At 40.9% G+C, this 21,037-nt stretch overlaps 1 protein-coding gene across 2 annotated transcripts in view; it reads right to left on the bottom strand.

Moving 5' to 3' along the window:
- LOC128890569 (protein madd-4) overlaps window positions 1-21,037 on the bottom strand; it is a 291,690-nt gene that overhangs the window by 4,878 nt on the left and 265,775 nt on the right. For both annotated transcript variants that reach the window (XM_054149201.1, XM_054149200.1), the window contains exons 10-17: window positions 11,357-11,498; window positions 10,441-10,534; window positions 5,860-6,251; window positions 3,850-3,979; window positions 2,789-3,002; window positions 1,325-1,635; window positions 695-822; window positions 433-600 (exon numbers count right to left, since the gene is read on the bottom strand). In XM_054149201.1, the coding sequence (XP_054005176.1) occupies window positions 433-600; window positions 695-822; window positions 1,325-1,635; window positions 2,789-3,002; window positions 3,850-3,979; window positions 5,860-6,251; window positions 10,441-10,534; window positions 11,357-11,498 (1,579 nt within the window). The remainder of the gene's footprint in view (window positions 1-432; window positions 601-694; window positions 823-1,324; window positions 1,636-2,788; window positions 3,003-3,849; window positions 3,980-5,859; window positions 6,252-10,440; window positions 10,535-11,356; window positions 11,499-21,037) is intronic.

Here is a 21,037-nt window from a genome sequence, read left to right on the forward strand (position 1 = left end):
AATGGACAAACTGAGGACTGAACTAGTGTATTTATGGTAGAGATATTTGTGCATTTATGGAGACTTTACTGTAACAACCTTTTGCAGGATAACGTGAATAATGCCTATGAATTATTATTGAGAATAATACAGTTTAAATCTTCTATGGCACACAAAATCATAATCTACAATGTAGGAGTCTAAACGAAAACCTTAGCTACGAAAAACGAAAGCTTTATCTACACGACCAACCCCGTACCCTACGTTTCGTGTTCTCGTTTCGACTCCTTATTGTTGGGTGTGGGAGGCGCAGATACTACAGTAATATCGAATTTAATATCATTTGTATACCAAAAAAGATTAAACCAGATTTAAACAGTTTAAACAATAAACGAGTTAAACAATATTTATGGATCGGAAAACGTGATAAATAATGCTGCAACAAATCTTTACCCGCCCGATCGGTGTAAAGACTTTCACCAGAATTCGCTGGCGCTGAATCCAAGTTGGCGTTTCGTTGAAGATGGACGGAATTGCTAAGTCGCAAATATTCCTCGCTGCTTAGCTGCTCCTTGGAGCGAAATTTTACTATCAGTTGCGTCTCCGCGTGCGAGCTACCCGCTGGAAAAAAAAATATGCGCAACGATAATTTTTATCGCGCCCAAGATACATTAAGAAATTCGGTGCATCGTGTTCGACGAAGTTGAACATTTACCTATGCACGCGTAAACACCAGAATCCGCTTCTGTTATGCGGTTTATCTTCAGCGCTCCCTTCCTGCTGATCTTGTACTTCCTCGATCTCCTTAATTCCTTGTTGTCCTTGGTCCATTTGATCTGCGATCTGGAAACGTTGCGATTTTGGCTGGTGCCCTTACCATTTTCATAACTCAAACTTCCTTACAGCCAGAAATATTCGTACTCTCTGTATGTGTATCAAGAATTTTTTCGAAATTAAACGACAGGTTTGATGTTTCCAAGTAAATTTTTCTTTATAAATATAGAGCTTATTCATATACATATTGATAATAGTACATTTATTTGGAAACATCAAATTTAATTTAGATGAATATCTTTGATAGACGTAAAGGACACGAATATTTATAGGACTGGCTGCATGTAAAATGGCATATATTATAAAATAATATGATTGAGACTTGGGTCTAACTCCAATTGGCCCTAAACTACGTAAAAAATGACTTGCGTTTGTTTGTGTTGCTCGTTAGACTATGAAGAAAAAAATTACCTTAAATCTGTCATCTAAAATGTGTCAACATGGTCAGAGATAAAAAAATCAAGAAAAAAATGAAGAGAAACGCCAAGTTTTTAGAGAATAGCGAACTCACTTGTCGAATTCCCTGACAGGACAACGGATCTTGACCGAAAGCGTGCCCTGGAACACCTTGGCCACCCCTCCGATCTTCAGGTTCACTTCTCCGGCTGGGTCCGTTTGATTGTACGTCGTATTTTGGCTGGAGATAATCGGCAACGGACCCGCGTCCATGTTGTGACACGACTTGGTATTGCAGAGCTTCTCTGAGGCAGGCTTTTCAGGCGGGCATTGATGCTCCTCGCGATTTTGCTTGTGCCCTTGGGCCATTATTTGTTCGCAGACCACTTTGCGCCTCTTCACGCCCCCGTTGCAGGGCTTCGAGCACTGAAACACGCCGTCGATCGCGTCTGATCCTCTTATATACATTTTATACGATCATTTCTGCCACTGTTATTGACATCGATCTCTCAAATTGGAGTTTCACATTCTTCCACATATAATGTTAAATTATTTAAAAGCAGTATTCCTTTAACACGTTGACTGCCAGACGCATTTGACGTGGTTCGACCATGGCGCCAACATGAATTTTTCATTATGCGACGTATATTACGTTAAAATATTATCTACAGCAGATAAGGTGAATTATGTAATGGTGTTAAATGCATTTTTCGTAGTGGGAGTCACTGGTGACCCTCGATGCACTGTAGACCATTTTTGCGATTATCGGTTGTCTTAAACTGTTGCAAAATCTGTTACGGAAAAAATTTTAAACAGCTAAGGAGAACGAGAGCAAAGAATTGCACTAAAAGAATGGCGACGTATTGTGCCGACTGTTTTGGTCCACCTTTTCTTTGCCTACCATGCTTCAATGTAACTCATCGCCGTGTGAAACAAAAATAGTATGTATATTTTCCTTGTATTAATAAAATTATTATTTCATGTTCTGTATGCATTAATTTCTTCAAACCACTATAATAACAATGGTATTATTTAAAAATTTATCGGCATCGATATATACTCTAATTACGGATTCTTACTATTGGTCGCGTCGTCGGTCATCAGTGGGCTCCACGGCGCAGCAGCCAAATCGAGCGCCGGTCACTGGCGACCCCCACGGCAGTCAACGTGTTAACTACGTTACTAAGCGTAAGTAAGTTACTTAGGTTTAGAGGTAAGGTCGAAACACTCTCAGAACGAGGTTCTTACTACTTTGGTTTATTTGGTAATTAAAAACGGTTGTGATTATTTAACCGATTCGCTCTGGTTACGAATAGATTTGTCAACACAAGGCTAAGGTGACTCGAGCAAACGCACACATTAATATAAAGTTCCCAGATACCACAATTATACTATAGTAATTAGACTATACTAATTTTCATTCCGATCCAACTGTTCTCTTTTAAAGGATAAAAATGATAGAGGTCTGATTTTGTACCGAAAATACCAGGCAGTACTCGTAAGGCGGGAGAAAATCCCGCTAACGCGATTTCGGTGGTTGTTAGGGGATCGTTTAATTCACCGAACAGAGAAAAAGTACCTTGCTCCATTCTCCCGTGCTCCATTTAATCGGGCAATCCAATACGTTGCAATATCGTCTGTCGGCTGGCTGCGGCTGCGGGCACATGTGGTTTGGCACTGACTGTATCTTACCTGTGGAGCTGCGTGTCACCTCGTGCACGCACGTGACTTCGCGTGTCTGTATACCGATCCCGCACGAACTCATGCACGGCGAGAAATCGCTGTAATTCCACCTGCGGGCAGAAATTAATCGCGGTAATCAGATTCAGGGTGATGATGCTTGTAACTGTCCAGAAGAAGAATTTTTAGAGGTCCGTGTTGGATACCTTACACGTTGTGGTTTTCGAAAACAAGCGTTTACTATAGGATGTAGGATATTTTTTTAATATATTGACCCAAGTTTCAAATTTGATAGTGGAGTTTTAAATGAAATTGTACTCTTGCAATAGGTTTGATTTTAATATTTGGCTGTATGTATGTTACCATTGCGTAATGTTCTTTTGAACACAAGTTAAAAAAATAAACTTAGCGAAAATGTTGTCCGAGACTTAAGGAGATATTATCTGAAAATCCCAACCAATCAGAGCACGAGTACGTCGGTGGAGCGCCCGCGGTAGCGTAGGCTATGTGCCAGGCGGCCGCAGCAGTATAGGCTACGCGATAGGCGGCCACAGTAGCATAGAGTACGTGTTAGGCAACCGCGGTAGCACAGGCTACGCGCTAAACAACCGCGCGCTGTTTGGTCGAGGTTTTCTGTTAATATCTCTTGAACAAAGTCTCGGGCAACATTTTCGCTAAGGAGAAAATTGTTATAAATAACCTCCCGAAATACTCCTTTCAAGGACCTCCAACATTTTTGAGACACCCTGTATATAATTATATCGTGAAATATACACAAATGATTACTACACAATTTACAATATAATATAATAAAATGGTACAACACGACGCAAATAGTATCTAATAGACGAAGATAAAAGAAGAAGAAAAAATATACATGTCGAACTGAGTAACTTCCTCCTTTTCGAAGTCGGTTAATAAAATGGACTATTTTTCCTAACGTAAGTTAATCTTGGTTACCTTGGAGGGCAAGAATGATCGTTGCAGACCCTTGTCCTGGCTTCCGGCTTGGTTTCGGCGGTGCAGAGCAGAGGCATTACGGTTTTGCCCGTGTCGTCCCGCACGCAATTTATTATCAGATCCTGAAAACCTGGAAGATCAAAGGGAACTGTCGATATCGCGATCCACGAATGGATCCTGAGCTTCGCAGAGCGTCTTTGACACTGGCATCTTTGTCTTTGCTATCGGTCTAAGGAGATGGCTATCGTTCGACTTTAATTCGTCAGTTCGATGCAATCGAAATCGGGTGACTCGGTTGCTAAGCGCTGTTAATTGCATAATCGGGTTGAATTATCCCGGATAATTAAGCGCGTAACGCGGAACGAACGCGGTTTCCTTCCGTTAATCCCACCTGATTTGATCGTTGAAAATCGACTGTCGACTGAAGTCGACTGAATACAGTATTCGACGAACGGGGGAGGTGGTTACGAATGGTTACGCACCGAATAGATCCGTTAAAGGATTTTCCGAGCGTCGAGTACGACAGTCGAAAGACTAGCTCACGATTCGAGGATTGATTCATAGAATTGGCAATAATCTCGCATCAGCTATTCTCGGTTCGCTCTTAATCCACGAACAGAACTGTCAGGAAATTATAAAGCGGCGACTGACTTGCAACAGAACGCTGTAATGTAACTGCTCGGCACGAATTTTACGGTTCGACACCAACGTTACATTACAAGGTCCTTTTTGAAATCACGAATACTCGTTTCGAACTCTCGGCTGAATTCTCTCTTAATGCTTCCTTCTCAGCAGTTCAGTGAAAAGTAGACGATCAAAGAGGTTCGTCAAAAAACCTACAGACCAGCGGAGCACGGTCGAGCGCGAACCGAGCGCAAGAACGGCACGATTCGTCGCTCGCTAGTCCGTCCAAACTAAGCGAATGCTTGCGTTACATTACAATGTTCAGTTGCAAGTCAGTCGTTGGTTTAAGACGCTACTGAAAACAGTTGACGGATGAAGCGAACATATGAAAGTGGGACATGTTACATTGAACCTGGAGTTTAAAATAATTAAATGTAAGGACATTTGGTGGCTAGGTATAGGTACACTTTAATGTCCATCAGGTTAAGACTTACGTTACATATACATAGATTTCTTGCAATGGAGATTAGATTGACTTAGGTAGGATATAAAGTATGAAAACGATAAGTAAATATTTCTACTTAGTCTTCAGTTATGAATGATTTAATGAGGTAATGCTTACTAATTGTTATGGCAATAGGCAATCTAAAAATCTATGTACGGTTATGCCATATGCATTTTGTATCTTCTATATCAGCGACACATTAAAGTGTTTTTATAACCAAAACCATCCAGTGTAATCTTTTAGAGTACTACAAATCCCTGCGATATGATTGAACGTAAATTCACGGAATTCATTTCCTAACACTTTACACTCATCAAAAGTTTATCAATATTCCAACTTATAGTAGAATTCTCACAAATTTAAGTCACAAGTAAAAACCTAACAAAGCATCTCAACACACTATAGCATTTTCATCCAAGTCCCCTTCATCTCTATTTTATACTATAAACGATCCTACTGTTAATCACCATCGCATAGTGGTCTAGCGGTCCGCTTTTCGTAGCCAAAATCTAATTTCTCAACTTCAACTTTACAGAGAAAGTTTTTTTAGCACAATTTTTCAGACATTTCTGATGATCTGATAATAAAATGTTTCTAATAAAAGTTGATCAGTATCAACAGCTTTACAAATTCCAGTATAAACAATAACACAAATTTTTTTTTTAAATGAATAATTGAGACCACTTCGATTTTTTAAACGTTAACATATATTTATGACTTCATGATATTGTAGCAGGTGTCGAGACGAATTCAACGACCTATGACAATACAACCTTAAATCTTTAAATAACGCTAAAATAATTTTGGCCACGAAAAGCAGTGCGCCGGACCACTGTGTATATTAGGAGCTGAATTATAATTACAAAACGAGGATCGCTCACCTCCAAGGCAAGTGGCGGTGCAAGGTGTGTAACCAGCCTGCTTCCACGAGTAGGTGGTCTGCACGTCGCTTCCTGGGGCGACCTTGATGCTTCCGTCGTAGCCACTTCCGCCAGAACTGCCTGCAGAGGACCTGTAGGTGTCCGTCAAGCTGGGCTCGGCGTATCCACTGTCGCCAACAGTGTCGATACCGTAAGACAGGCTGTTCTCTATCATGTTGCACGGCTCCATCACGCACTTCTCCACTTTGCTCGGTTTCGGGCCCGAGCACTGTCGATCCGGCAGGTTAGCGATGGTTCGACTGAACTCGAGGAATATCTTGCAACGGACGTCGCGGTGCCTGGTGCCCTCGCCGCAGGTGACGCTGCACGGCGACCATTCGTCGGCGATGAACCTGAAGGGTCGTTCGATTGATGACTCGCGTTCGAAATCGCGTTCCTTTCATTTTTCGAGCCTTTCTCGGAGTTTCTCTGTGGTTTTTGTCTTGGTTAGGATTCGAACTGAGGATTCGCTTCGAAATACCACGAGTTTAGTGTTCAGTTAAGCTGACGGGACGGTTTTGTGATATAAACGGTTATTACTTTGGTAACTAAATATTTTTGTTGACATCCAAAAGACCTTGAGCAATAAAAATGTAAAAGAAATCTATTTTTTTTATCCCAAATAAAAGAGTAGCCTCTAACCCTTTGCACTCGAGGCCTTTTTTTCTGGTATCTGTCAGCAACTCGAGATGCTTTCTTAGCATTTTAGTGTCACGAATGCTAAGCTTACATTGAATTCGAAAATGAGATCTCTAATTTGAGATTGAAAAATCAGGTCACCTTTGCCTCAACAACAATAATTTTATTGACACTTCGAGTTCCAAAGAAATTAAACCTAAAGGAAACCTAGTGGTGACTGAGAGTCACCTCTCGAGTCCAAAGGGTTAATTCTCTGTTGTAGACTTCGTTAGAGCTTCGATGCTGATTTAGTTTACGATTTAAACAAGTTCTGGAGCTTTGTCAAGTAATTAATTGTATGTAAAAATAGAAAACGTAATTGGTATCGGCACTGATTATTCCCAATTGAAAATTTTATTTGGCGTCCACAGCAGGTAGTGCCTACTTTGATAAGCATTGCTAGAGAAGGTGACTCTGAATTGTAAAACTATTAATTATTAGGAGAAAGGATAGACTTCAACAGGCTCTCGGAGGTGTCCATGCCACGCAGAGGTCAGGAATCACGAAGCCAGGACTCGCGAAGTCGTTCAGAATTCCCGAAGTTTTACATAGAATGCAAAATCCTGATTTGAATTCTTTCTTTCTCAACGGTCCGTCAAGACGAGACAAAACACAAAGGGAAGACAGAGTTCGCACTGAACGCGTCCGAGTATTCGACGATTTCTTTCTTTATTCTCGAGTCAAACGTCACGTACGATGTAGACTTTATTGGACTCCTTTGGCTATTCGTAGCTCATAAAGCGACGTGTACGACCGTCCCCGTCATCGATTGGAATCGTATAAATAACAGGCGGTTATTTCAGAATTACGTTCGAGCTTTCGCCTTTCGCTCGTTTTTTTCCACCGTCGAGATTCGAAACCGGTGATATTTATTCGCAGAGGTGCCCGTTTTCGTCTCCCAATCGATGATTTTTATCTCTAACGACGCTTTTAATTGGAGAGAGTGTCTTGATCGCCACGCTAATCGAACTACCCGTAAAGATTGCGTTTATCTCGAAATATAGAGTTTAATGTATTCTTCGATAAGATATTCTCGTTTCCAAAGCTGGAAACAAGACGCGCAGCAGATCCTCGCGAAAGGGTCGTAATTCTCGTCGAAGAATCTGGCCGGGGTACTCGTGTAAAATTCTCCAGTCGGCCAACGGAGAAGGGTTGCGGGGGAACAGTTCTAAGCTATAAATTATGCATGCTAAGCCTACCGGGGTTACCGCGGAATAACGCAAGCCGGAAAACTGTGAAAACATCGTCGGGAAAAAGGAGGGACGGTAACAGTCTACGTTAACATTATCATCGTAAGTCTATGCTAATACTTGTTCTACGGGCATTCGCGTTATGAGCTAATTAAATCACGGTAAATCTCGTAATCTCATAAATGCATTAGGAGCAAAGAGCCAGGAAAAAGTTAGCCGAAAGAACGAGCAGGGAGGGAAAAGGGATTATGCCCGACCCCTCGAATTTAAGCGGGGACGGAGGATTCGAGTTGGGAAACTGTTGTGCGTCAGCAGAAAAGTGAGCCCCTGTCGCGGCCCGTGGAAAAACTATTTTTCGCGGATCATGGAGATTCCCACTCGCGTCCGAGACGAACGGCGAAAAGAAAAACACAGGCCGAATTATAGGGCTAATCGTACTTTTGCAATATTCTTGCTGACGCACGATAGAGACCAGCGAAAAAGGAAGTGTGCTTTTAAAGAGTATTGGTTTACTTAGGTCAAAGTAATTGATTTTGTTCTGTATAGATTGAAGTTTCGCTGATAAGGAAACATCGGTGAGTGACACGCTCCGATTTTGATGAAACTTGGTGCACTTGGTTTTTTTTTTATTGTGTTTTTATAGTTATATTCACCTCACAGGGTTATTAGCAACTACATGAATTTCTGGTACGTCTAAATTTGGGTGAATAGTTTTGTTTGTTTAAGGAACATGATCAAGTTATTACAATTTTCAATTGTACTGGTGGCGTTTTCGATTTTTTCATGGATTTTGAACTTTCTTCTTTCTCGTTGGTACTTGACGCAGGAAGTGATGATGTGTTCTATTGTGTTCGGCGTGTTGCAACTGGTACATGTAGGTTTTTCTTTATTTTTGATTAGATGAATATAAGTGAAATTTGTGTGTCCTATTTTCACTCGGTCAATTACTACTTGTTCTTTTTTTTTTTGAGTGTTTTGGACGGACTGGTTTCGTAAAAGTCTTTCCTGATTCTGTGTATTAGAGTTTGACAGGAGTTTTTCCATACAGTGTTCCATTTATCTTGAATGGTCTTGATGGTACACTTGTTTGTGAGACCTTCCAACGAAATGCACCATCTTCATTTCGTGCCACTTTTGCGTTTAAAGGGAGAAACTACCCCTTCTGTCTGAGCAGCTTTTTTTACTTCTGCATTTATAACTCGGAAATCATAAAAGATACAACAAAAATGTTCAAGTAAACATTGCACTGTTTTTAGAGACCAATAAATCGGTACCAACGAATTTTCAGAAAGAAATTTTTTTTTTTCAAAAATGAACCACCTCCCCCTGAAATTTTTGAAAATCTTAATTTATTTCAGGATCGGTAAAAACGTTTTTTTATTCTGAATTCAACGGTGTGTATGAGTTTATGATTATCTGGCATGAACTGAAGATGATGCACTTCATTGGAAGGTCCCACAAACAAGTGTACCAAGTTTCATCAAAATCGGAGTGTGTCACTTAATTATTAATTATAACGCAGTTAAGAAATTAATTATTGTTAAGAATGGATGAAAATACTTTTTTTTTCAGTAAGAAATTTGATAACAATCCCTTCAGGAACTATTGCATGGGGAAATAAAGAACTGTCCCTGGTTAAGTCCTGGTCTTGGATGAAAAGAGCGGCTAAAAGGAAGTGTGCTTTCACAGATTATTAGTTTATTCAGGTTAAAGAAATTGATTCTGTTCTTTATAGATTGAGATTTCTCCAAGCGTTTTATTCGTGGTTCTCTTGAAATTCTATAATTATAACGCAATTCCGAAATTAATTATTCTAAAGAATGTAAAAAGAATCTTCCTTTTTAATAAAAAATTTGTTATCAACCCCTTCGTACCCTATTGCATTGGGAAATACCTTGTCCAGAGATGGGAAGTTGGCTAGTGGTTCAGAAGCGAAACGTTCGATGGAAATCCCAACTGGCAAGAAGGGTGGCAGGGGCCGAATGCTTCTAAAACTCGCTTAGCTTTGATTTCGCTCAAAAAAGAGGAGCGTCGTCGGACTTCGCGGCTCTGCGGTGAGTTACACAAGCGTGCGGGGAATCTACGAAACTACCGACACGCTGAGAAGAGGGATGGAGGGGGGTTAGTGGCTCGGTAACAAAGAAAAACAGAGAAAAATTCGCCCAACGGGTGGAGGAGAAGAGCAAACGTCGGTGTGCTTTGCACCGTCTGGAGGCGTGTAGCGTTGGGAGTTCGGGAAGCAGGGGTTGAAGGGGTTCTGGCGGAGACACGGAAGCGGAGGGAGGAACGTTAAGAAAAAAGAAAAAAAGAAGAGAGAGAGAGAGAGAGAGAGAGAGAGAGAAGAATCGAAGAAGAAACAAAAGGTAGACAGAGAAGAAAAAAGAAGTTAAAGTGATAGAAGAAAGAGACACAGTAATGGGATACCTCAGATACAACCAGCCACAGGCAAAGTAGTTCGTATATCTGTCGGGACAGACCAATTGACGTCAAGAAATGAATGCTTTTAAGATGGAAAGATGTCTATCTAGCTCTGTTTGTACATGTTTCGTGTGTTAAGGGCAAGCGACGTTAAGCTCTAAGACATCTATGCAAACGACGCTGAGACAACCGGGCCAGCTGAGCGTGTGTCGCGTGTTTCATATGTCTGTTTATCAATTTTTCGTCGGCTACTCACGTGGATTCCGAAGGGATGGGCTGGTCGATCAGCTTCTCGGACACTGGCGGGGGTGGGTACGGTTGCATCAGTGGCTGCGTCATCTCGTCGCCGACTGAACACAAACATTCGCGTTATTTATTAAGGATGTGTTTAATTTTATAGAAAATTTACTCTCACATTTACAATTCTCATAATAAAGACATTTATTTAACCCATTCACTCCTTACTAAATAGATTTGTAGTTATTGGAGATAGGAATTATTAGAGAGGATGAACGAACATTTTATGGAATAATATTTTTTCTCGAAACAGCAATTTTAATATCACTTTTTATTAAAATAACGATTTAATCTTGGCTGTATTAAATCTTTTCCTTGAAGTAAAAAAATAAGAAATTGAACTTTCCTTGAAGTAAGAAATGATTTTACTAAAACGAAAATAAATTAAACGATCAATAAATTAATGTAGCTAATAATTAGACTGCGGAACGCGCCTACAAAAATTGAACCTAAGTAGGAATTTATTTTATTCTACAAATATTACAACATGAACGTTACTTTCAATCTTTTTTATATTCTTGCATATTGTTTGCACTGTGTAGGTTCTTTTCCTTGAAGTAAAGAAATTAATTAATTCTTCCTACACCGTTTCCAAGAGAATATGGCCCAATCATCGCAATGAACGTTCCAAACACAAAAGTTACACTGTAAATATCGCAAGAGAAGATTAGAATTATTCCAAGGAACGAGAGTTAGGAAAATATGCGGGCTTGTCTAGTTATTTTGATTGGAGGATGGAGCATCCCCTAATCCAGCACACGGTTGAGTTGCACGATTCTGCGCGGCACGAGGATTTCGAGGAAGGCGGTTTGAAAATGGGGCACGGGAACGGTGTTCGACGCTGGTGCATAGGAATGGCGACTTATAAAACTTACATATCGGACAGACGATGTTTGTCTTGCACTCCTGTTTGGCGTAGGGCCGTTCGGAGGGATCGCAGTCCTTCGAGATGGAACCAACCCCGTCTCTGCACTCGATTGTCCTCGTTCTGATGCCGGTGCCACAGGTCACGGAACACTATCGATCACACACCACGAAAAAGTAAATTTCATGCTGCCGGAGAATTCCTTCGAAACGAGAACAATGGAAACATGACACGGTGGAGGAAGCCTGAACGCGATCGGAACAGTTAAATCGTAGCTACCAGGTAGTTTCGTGTCTTTCTGTAATTTCCAAGAATTGGTAAGCCCTTAGTTTTACTTTTCTTCTATTTGTGCCCGGTACAACTTTTTAATGAATTTAAAAAATATGGAAAGAAAATGGTAGGAAACTTGAGCCTCGAAATACGTAGTTTTTTTTGTAAATGAAACATAGGCGTTTACTTCAAGGTGGTCAACGTGTATCGTTCGTGCATGGAACTATGGCCTAATCGAAAATTCTATCACGAATTCGTCCGTTCCACCTGGGACGACCTAACGAACGTTGCGCCTTCCAAATAAAATCCCCCATCTCGTGAGATCGTTGAAACTAAACGTCCCGAAATTGAAACATTTTACACTCTGTTTCATTTTCGAGCCTTTTCTTTCGCGGAATGTGAACAGCTCGTGTCTTGGGTCGAAAGGGTGGAGAGAAAGGCGGAAAAGGGAGGAAGAAAAAGAGCACGGGTCAAGATAATACTCCCCGGCGCAGGATAAAGTCCATAGAAACGTAGAGCACGGTGGAAACGCAAAGAAAAGGCAGAGCGAAGGAACAATAAACCCCCGTGACGCTACTGTAGAATCTAATTTCGTATACTAAGTGGTATTTGCAAGGTTCCGTTCTAACGTTCGACAGATTTAAAAGATCCTTCCAGGGCAACTCGAAACCTCGGAGATCATTATCGTAGCGAGGTATGGCGTGGGAGGTCGAAAAGAAACGGGGACGAACGCCAAGGAAAATCGGAGGAGATCCGAGAATACGAGATTTGTGCGCACCCAGTTATGAGACTACCTCGGTGTTTATCAATCGTCCTGCGATCTTAATAATTTCAGTTTTAATTTAATAAAGGGACCTTTCGTTTCTGTGGATTTTTCTGGCACTGTTGATAATCGCCTTTCAAAACTAAGGACAGTTCGAGGCTTGAAAACATCTTTTATGACGAGCCTAATTTAGAGACTAATAGAACAACAAAATTAGAATTAAATAAAAAAAAAAAAATGTAGCTCTGCTGTAAATAGTTTTATACCTAATATCGATTTAAAGAAATTAGGAAAATGTAAGTGAAACTGGGAAGACAAGAAAAACATTTTTTTTGTATTGAATAATAGGAAAATGAAAGCCTAGGTACATGTCAAATTAGAATGAGACTTACTTCATTCTTTCAAGCTTCAAAAGCGCTGGTTATGGTATCTTAACCCTTTCGATCCTAGATCCGGTTGCCATTGGCCACATTAGAATCGAGACTCACAGGAATATATGTTAAAAAAACAAAATGAACGTCATTTACAGTGGAATAAATTGTCCTCTTTTAACTGTCTTTTGATCCGCGGCCAATCCTACTTTAATACACTTAATTTTAAAAAGAGAAACGAATAGAATTCAAATATTAGGGTGAACAAAAGTGTGTGCATTTTGTACGTTGCTTCAGTTTGTGCAATTTTTTGATGATGAAGTTACCGAATATAATACTTTCTTTCCTGCTTCAGTAGTGACGTAAAAGTACTCAAATTTCAAAATTTTCCATAATTTTATTAAAACGAAAAAAAAGAAATTAAGCGATCAATAAATTGATGTAGCTAATAATTAAATATGAAAGAGCTTTTCAAAAGCTACGAAATGGTATATGAGATTTACATACAAATAATTTTAGTGACATAAAAAAATCGCACAAACTGAAACAACGTAAATAAAAATGCACGAACTTTTGGTTCCACCCTGATAGAGGACTATACCGAAAGCAGAGCCGAAAGGGTTAAAGAACGATACAAACGATTAATAACAATATAAATTCCTCGCAACGCTGATAAACCCTCGCTAAAAAAATTCACGACTCCGGTTTCCAAAGAGGAACCGTGCAATTCCAGTCAAATTTTTCGCAGACCTCGCCGCATTCGTCCAACGTACGAGTTTCGCTTCCAGGAGACGAGCGTGGCATCGAACAAATTTCGTCCGCGGGGCGTTGTAAATCCGGAAACAAAGCTCACGGGCGAGCCTGACCTCTTTGCTTCCCGTCACGGAAGACACGAAGTAATTGCTTCTGTTGATCCCTTCTGACGTAGAAACTCTTCTTTTCAGCGGCCGCGTACACGAGCTGCGAGGCATCGCGGGAACGCAGCGAGGCGCGATTAATACAATGAAAAAGCCTTTCTGATTAAATTTCCTCGCGTGCGGAATTAGCAAGCTAGGAAGCCAAGTAAATTCCCGATCGGAACGAGCGGTGCCACTGGATTTGATTAGCGTCGGAGGAAACGCGATCGAGATCCCCATCGCGGCATACTGATTCCCTGTGCTGCTTTCTTTTTTTTTTTTTTCATCATGGCACGATCAGATTCGATTTTACGCGGGCACCCGAATAACGAGCGACGAGGGGTGCCATTTTTAACGCGTTGGTTCGCAGGTAGACGTCTCGAAGGCACCTTGGTGGCCTCAAACTTCTCTCGACGAGAATAAAGTCCGTTTGATCGGGAAAGTAAGAACCTGGGGGAGGGTTGAGCGGTTTAGAAGCGAACGAGTGAGAGGGACGAGGAACAAAAAGCCCACGGATGCTGGGAGCTATCGTTCAAGACGTCGAAGGTGGAAAGGTAACACGAACGGAAAAGCGGAAACCTGCTCGACTTAGGCACTCTGCCTTCTCTTTTACCACCTCTATCGGTGTTTGCTTCTGCCACCCCCTCCCCCGCGCCTCTAACCCCGATCACTCGTTTTTACTTGTGGCCTTCCTCGTCGAGTGTCTTCCCGTCGATTTCATCGCCATTTTATCTTCACCCTTTTACTTCGATTTTATAGGGATTTTTTTTTTTTTAAATATTAGGTTGGTAAGAAATTAATGTCGGTTTTCGAACTTTGACGCTTGGTTTTGGGATAACAGTTCGCTTTATTCTATTTACGTTGCTTTCGTTTTGCTTTTGTTTTTACTGTTAATTTGTCTTCACTTCGCAGTTATTTACTTCGCAATGGATACTGAGCAAGTTCGTCTAATATTCTTATATGAATATAAACTGAATAATAAAGCTGCAACTGGGATTCGTAATTTTAACGATGCATTTGGCATCTTCAAACATCTCGACCACTACTTGCAAGGAAAGATACTTACCAATCGAGCAGCTGCTGAAAATGCGATCAAAGAATTTATCAATTCCAGAACAATAGAATTTTATGCTATATTGACTGTTCGTTGGTAAAAATGTGCAAATCGCACTGGATCTTATTTCGATTAAAAAAATGTTACTCCAATTTGTGATACGTGGATTTAAATATATAGTTTGACAACTGAACATAAATTTCATGAATAAATGTAATGGTAACGCGTAGACTGCGGATCTTTATGGAAAACAGATTCTTAACAAACGTACCTACAAAAGCAGAATCTAAATAGGAATTTATTTTACTCTATAAATATTGCAGTACGAACTTTACTTTCAATATTTTTTTATGTTATTCCATACTGTGCGCATTCTGTAGTGTCTTGCGCATTAAAATTTCCTCTAAATACATAAAAATTCGCAGTCTAGTAACGCGTCATTCTCATATTCGATACCGGAACAATGCGTGAAATGTATAATGGGTTTAATAGATAGGTTTAATAATACCGCATTGAACGACACTGAACGCGCACGGTAGACTGACTCTAAACAGAAAGGCTCATTTTGTGTCTTCCGTAATGCGTAATATTAATTAGGAGTAATAATGAACGCAGTCATTGTCTACCGGTTTAATTCGTTATAATCTTGTGAAGCTCACCATTGTTTCACTTGTTTCGATATACCCTAGGAATAAAATGGTTCCAGCTTATAGTTATTTTTATATTTCATACTTATACATTACGTATATTTCATTCTATTTACATCTGCGTTAAAGTATAAGCGCGACGTTGGTAAATAATTAATATGCCTCGAAATGTCAAGTGAATATTCATGTAGAACTGTTTATTAAATCGAGTTTACTTATAAAAATAAAATATTCCCAAATTTTCTGTTGTCCCGGATTAATTAACTTCCCCTAGAAATCAATGCCAGTGGACACAATGAACACCCTGTATACACTACTTCTTTACTTCGCCAAACAGTCCTCCTTCCTTTTCAATCTCTATTTTTCCCTTTTCCTTTCAGTTTCTTTTCGCCCCACTTTGTTTTCGCTTCACCTACTTCGTCTTTTTTTTCTCCCCGTTTCCGCCCTCTGTTTTCCAACTTCCAGCCATCTCGATGTTTCCCCTGATACCCCCTCGCCCGTTCCCTTCGTCGTCCCCCTACCCCGGCGTCTTTCTCAGAGCGTTCCCTACTCTCCATGGAAGTTCGAGGAGGAAGTCCGATATCGCAGGGAGTGCTTTAAGGAGCCCCCGTGCTTTCAGTTCAATATTTGCATGGCTCCTGAGCTCACAAAAGAGAGAAATCTATCAATTCCTGTCTTCGAGGGGCGCAGGGGGGCGGTTCTCTTGCTCTTCGTCTCTCCGGGGCTCTGGATGAAATCATTACTGTACTGACGGGTATAAGAGGCTGCCTTTATGTATCGCTGGCGAAAGGATACCGACGCCGTCTCCTCGCCCCTGGCAGCCCTCGCGGTTTCCTCTCGTCAAGGCGAGCCCAAGGCCCATTGTGCATCGATCAAGTGCGAGATGAGCCGTAAATCACAACCACCCAAACTTTTGCTTACACGTGACTAAGGATACTTTCGTCGCTCTACCCGGTGAATCCTGTTTACCGCCCTTTGTCGTCGGGGATGATAAGGAGGAGACGTATCCTTAGGAAAGTCCTGGTCACCAACTTCTCGAGAAGTTTCCGGGAATCGATTTATGGCGCTCTAATTCATTTTTATTCTTTCCTTTTCTCCGATTCACTTTTATATAACTAGACTGCGGACCTTTAAGTAAAATAAAAGGTTTTGTAAATATTTGAATATTTCTATAAAAATTAAACCTGAAAAGAAATTTATTTTACTTTGTAAACATTATCATATGAACTTTATTTCCAATACTTTTTTGTGTTATTGTATACTGTGTGCATTTTATAGTTTCATGCGCATTCAAATTTCCTGTAAATGCATAAAAATGCACAAGCTATACAGGATGTCCCACGCAACTGGAACAGGCTGTACCTCTTAAACGGTTGGGAATAGAAAAAAATGTTATAAGTGAAAGTTACATGGTTTTGGATGGTGCATAACATAGACAGAAATAGTTCGGATAACTATTACCATCGATAACTTCCTAACGAACAAGTTTCGGGGATAAGTATGTTTGTACTTTTTATAGAGTACAAGAAACTGCATCGATCTGTGTCGTCAGAAATATTGGTTTGCATTTAAAAAAAAAGTGCAGTTCCATTTTCCTGATGCATCGAAGCACAAAAGTGCATAAAATTAGCTGCATGTTACGCACCATCCAAAACCATTTAACTCTTACTTATAACATTTTTTGTCTATTCCCTATCATTTAGAAGGGACAGCGTGTTCCTGTTGCGTGAGACACCCTGTGTATAACAAATATGGTCTCGCTGAAGGAATTCTTCAGTTGCGAATATTAGAGTAATGTGTCTCTAAATAATCATCATTGTTATTTCCTATAAGTTTCAGAAAAAGATACAAATTTCTTACTCATTTTTCTGTTATCTTTCCCTTAATGTAATTATACTTCCTGTTAACAATCAAGAACCACTAAACATCAATTAAACAGAAAATACGTAAAAATCATAGTAAAACATATGTTACGACAAATACGAAACATATTCAAAATTATATTTACAAAGGACAAAAATATCCAAAGAAATATAAACAAGAGTTAACAAAACACTACAACTTTCTAAAATATACATTTAATGCTAAATAGTATTTATAATTACTGTTAGATGTAACAATTAGTTATTCTAACCACAAGTCACTCCGTATTTATTTTAATTATATTACGACTACTTATGACTGTATAGAAACGTTGAACATGTAACTCACAGTGGTCGCTAATGGCTTACAAGCTGACGAGACATTAAATAAAAATTTCCAAATCAAATTTGGTCCTCATAAAATTGAAGAAACAGTTCCCCTCGAGGTGGCAGTCATGATCGAAACACTATATATAAGGATGGAAAGAAACTGCGTGAATGGATTCGTGATGTCCCCCAGCGGTCGAAGAGCGAAAACAAAATTTACCATTCAATTTGCAACGGGATTTCTTTCCCTGTTCCGTCCCCGCTATCGGCGCCCGCGTATCTTAAAATATTCCAAAGCCGTAGAAACGACCGCGATCCGTCGTTAGCCGTCGGCATTGTGAGTTCTCACGATCCGTGAAATACCACCGTCGGTTTTTATGTGTCGCGGCGTAACAGTAATAAATACGGTATCTGGGATCCGCGAGTGCATTTAGCGCCGGCTCATGAATAAAGCATAACTCGGGTCTTGGGATCCCGCAGGGGTCCCAATCCCCCGTTGATTTTTCCTACTCGGCGTGTACCAGTTGGAAAGTTTGCTCGTCCGGAGCCGCGGAAACGAGAGACGCCGCGGTCCCGACCTTCTTGTACAACTTGTCCCTTATTGTTGCATCTCTTTGCACCTCTTATTGTAGCCTCGGGTCCCAGGTACTGGGAACGGGGTTGCATCAACGACGCGGGGACCGCCAGTCACTTTTCCCGCAGCCCGTTGCATTCGGTACGGTTCCCTTGTTTCTCGCCCGACGCGCTGAGATACGATGCTGTAAAATTTTATTGTTCCCAGAACTTTCTTAGCGTCTCCAGTTTGTCCCTGAATATAAACGAAACGGTCTAGCGCGCGAAGTTACGGAGACGTTACTTTAATTTCCTACGGAACAACGTTTCCTCTCCCGGTGATGTTCCCCGCGCCGCGTCGGAACGGTTCTTGAAGTGGGACCCGTGAAGGAGTTGAAATAATTGGAGGATTAGATTCGAGTATCGTTATATCGGATACACGGTGCTTTTGTTCGTTTCAGGTGGTCTGAAATATGTGTGGGGGACTTTCAAAGATTTTGCGATGGAAATTGGACTTCGTTTGTGTCACGTGCTTCGACAGCTGACTTTGTTCTGGCTGTGCTTGCATCTGAAGGAGCTTCAATCTTAGTAACGAAATTGTTATAAATTGAACGCGACATATGGCGTCAGCAATGAACGTTCGCAGTTTTGTTATCAATCCTCGAATCTTTTCAATATTCTATAAGAGGTTCGATAAAAAGAAGTAAAATTGAGTCAACCCAATCTCCTTCATTTCAACTAGCATTTCTCCTCACTTCTCTTGTGACCAGCCTTTGCTACAATCACCTATCTCAACAATTAGCTGTACCGAGGAAGCCTAACAATTTTTAAATAAATAAACCACGCCAGGAGTACATATGCCACGACATGACTCCCGTCGCTCGTTTCGAGGAGTGCACTTTGGATGCATGGGAGCGGCGGTAGAATAAAGAGAAAAATCTAAGAGCCCCGGAGTGGACTTAAATTTCCATAAACGCATGACATCGGACGTCCCCAAAACCAAATGTCTGGAACGCTTCCAGCAGATATCGCGCTTTCCAGGACACGGTCGCATGGCCAGAGAAGAAATGGCACGAGCGCGAGTCGGTCATCGAGCATCGTGCCAAAACGGGTCCCACCCTCGCTCGAAAACTCCCACGGGCGCCACCGAGTCGTTCGAACCGCCCCGCGATGTGCATCCCCCGTATCTCAATCGCGTTTGTTACGACGACGCATGCGAAACCTCCGTTCGAAAACGTCGACGAGCTGCATGTGCACGATACAACGGCGACGCACTTGGCGGCGAGCCTCTTGATGCCGCGTCTCGAATCGATTTGCGCTCCTCTACGTGAACGTGTGCGAGCGTACTTGTCCGATAGCGTGCAGGCAGTGGTGCACAACGACCTGCGACGCATTTCGACCTATTCGTTCGATTTATATGACAGTTGACCCTTTGCACTCGAGAGGTGACTCTCGGTCACCGTTGAGTCGATTTGAGGTATTCAGTATTTTCTGACAATGTGTTATTTGTAGTATTTGCGTGTCTGATTGAGTGTAGAACTTCTGCACAATGATGCGTAAGCTATACTGAGTTAGTCATTAAATGTATTAGTTTCTTTTATACTCTGTATAGTACACGATATTACATTTATAGTCAGTGTAATAAGTATTCGTACAGAAGCCAATTCAAAATAATACTTCTTGTATTTATTTTATTAATAAATTTTAGGGGAAGAAATAATTTATCAACATTCCTACATATTTTTCGAGTAGAATTTGCGTAAATTACAATCTTAAATTAACGTTTAATGTTAGCCTCTTATTACTTTTCTTATTAATTTTATTTTAAATTGGTTGCTGTACGAATACTTCTTACACTGACTGTATATATTTTTTACCTGACTGGATTTTTGTACTCTATTATTCTACACTGGTTGGTGACAGAGTAAATGGTTACTATTTTTAAATTAAACACTGAAATGAATGAAGTTAATATGCCTATGCGACTTATTAACCTCTAAATATTTATTCCCCCTTTTTGTCTCATATCTGCTGATAAGGCAGGTTGTGCATCACTGCGTAAGAGCACCGTCCACCATGGACACAATCGGCAACGATGAATTCGTCGAACGTTTTCCGCGAGAATGCACTTCTATCCTCCTCCTCGCGCTTTCCTCCGTCTCTGCTCTCGAACTTCTTATCGCGCCTGTATTTTTTTTCTGCTCGCCCGTTTATCTTCCATTCGCTCGTAGCTTTCGCAAAATGTCCCCTTAAACATAGCGAAATTGCCCCGTTCCCATCCGAGATCCAGCGATCTCTTTTCAGTGTCGCATTCTATACGGCGCTTTGAACTCTGTATTATGATTCCGCGTTTACGGTACCGGAACGATGAAATTAAATTACCTTAGGGCACTCGTAATTCCCAGGTTTTTTCAATAGCTCGCTTCGACTCATTCCGAGCATGCTCCTCGACTGTGCTCGTAAAGTATGATCTCCGTTTATGCAAGAATTTTGAAATTATTGTTATTTTTCTAACAAATTGGGCATCATGGCTCGAAACAAAATTGCAGCGCCATCAAAGAAAATTGGTCAACTGAGCGCTGAAAATTATTCTGAGCCAGCAGGACACTTACGCAACAGATTGCAGCGAGGCTTGCACACTAATCGCACGATTCATTATGGTTTACTCTATTTACATGCGATTGAAAATGTCTGAAACGAGTTGAAATTGCTAGTGTACCAACGTCTCATTCAAAGGAACCCCCATGTTCGCATTACATCAATACCAAGCTGTCTCCACTACCTGTTTGATGTCTCAATTCGACGATCGGGAATTGATAATTATGAAAGGGCTCGGCCAGAGGATTAATCTCATTAGCAGGCGACTGTCTTTTATGCAGCAAAGGATCGTCGATCATGCGACACGTATGAGACGGGACCAGAAGGTGGACAAGGACGACCAAAGGTGAT

Source organism: Hylaeus anthracinus, unplaced genomic scaffold (assembly GCF_026225885.1).
Source record: "Hylaeus anthracinus isolate JK02 unplaced genomic scaffold, UHH_iyHylAnth1.0_haploid 12001, whole genome shotgun sequence".
Lineage (NCBI taxonomy): Eukaryota > Metazoa > Arthropoda > Insecta > Hymenoptera > Colletidae > Hylaeus > Hylaeus anthracinus.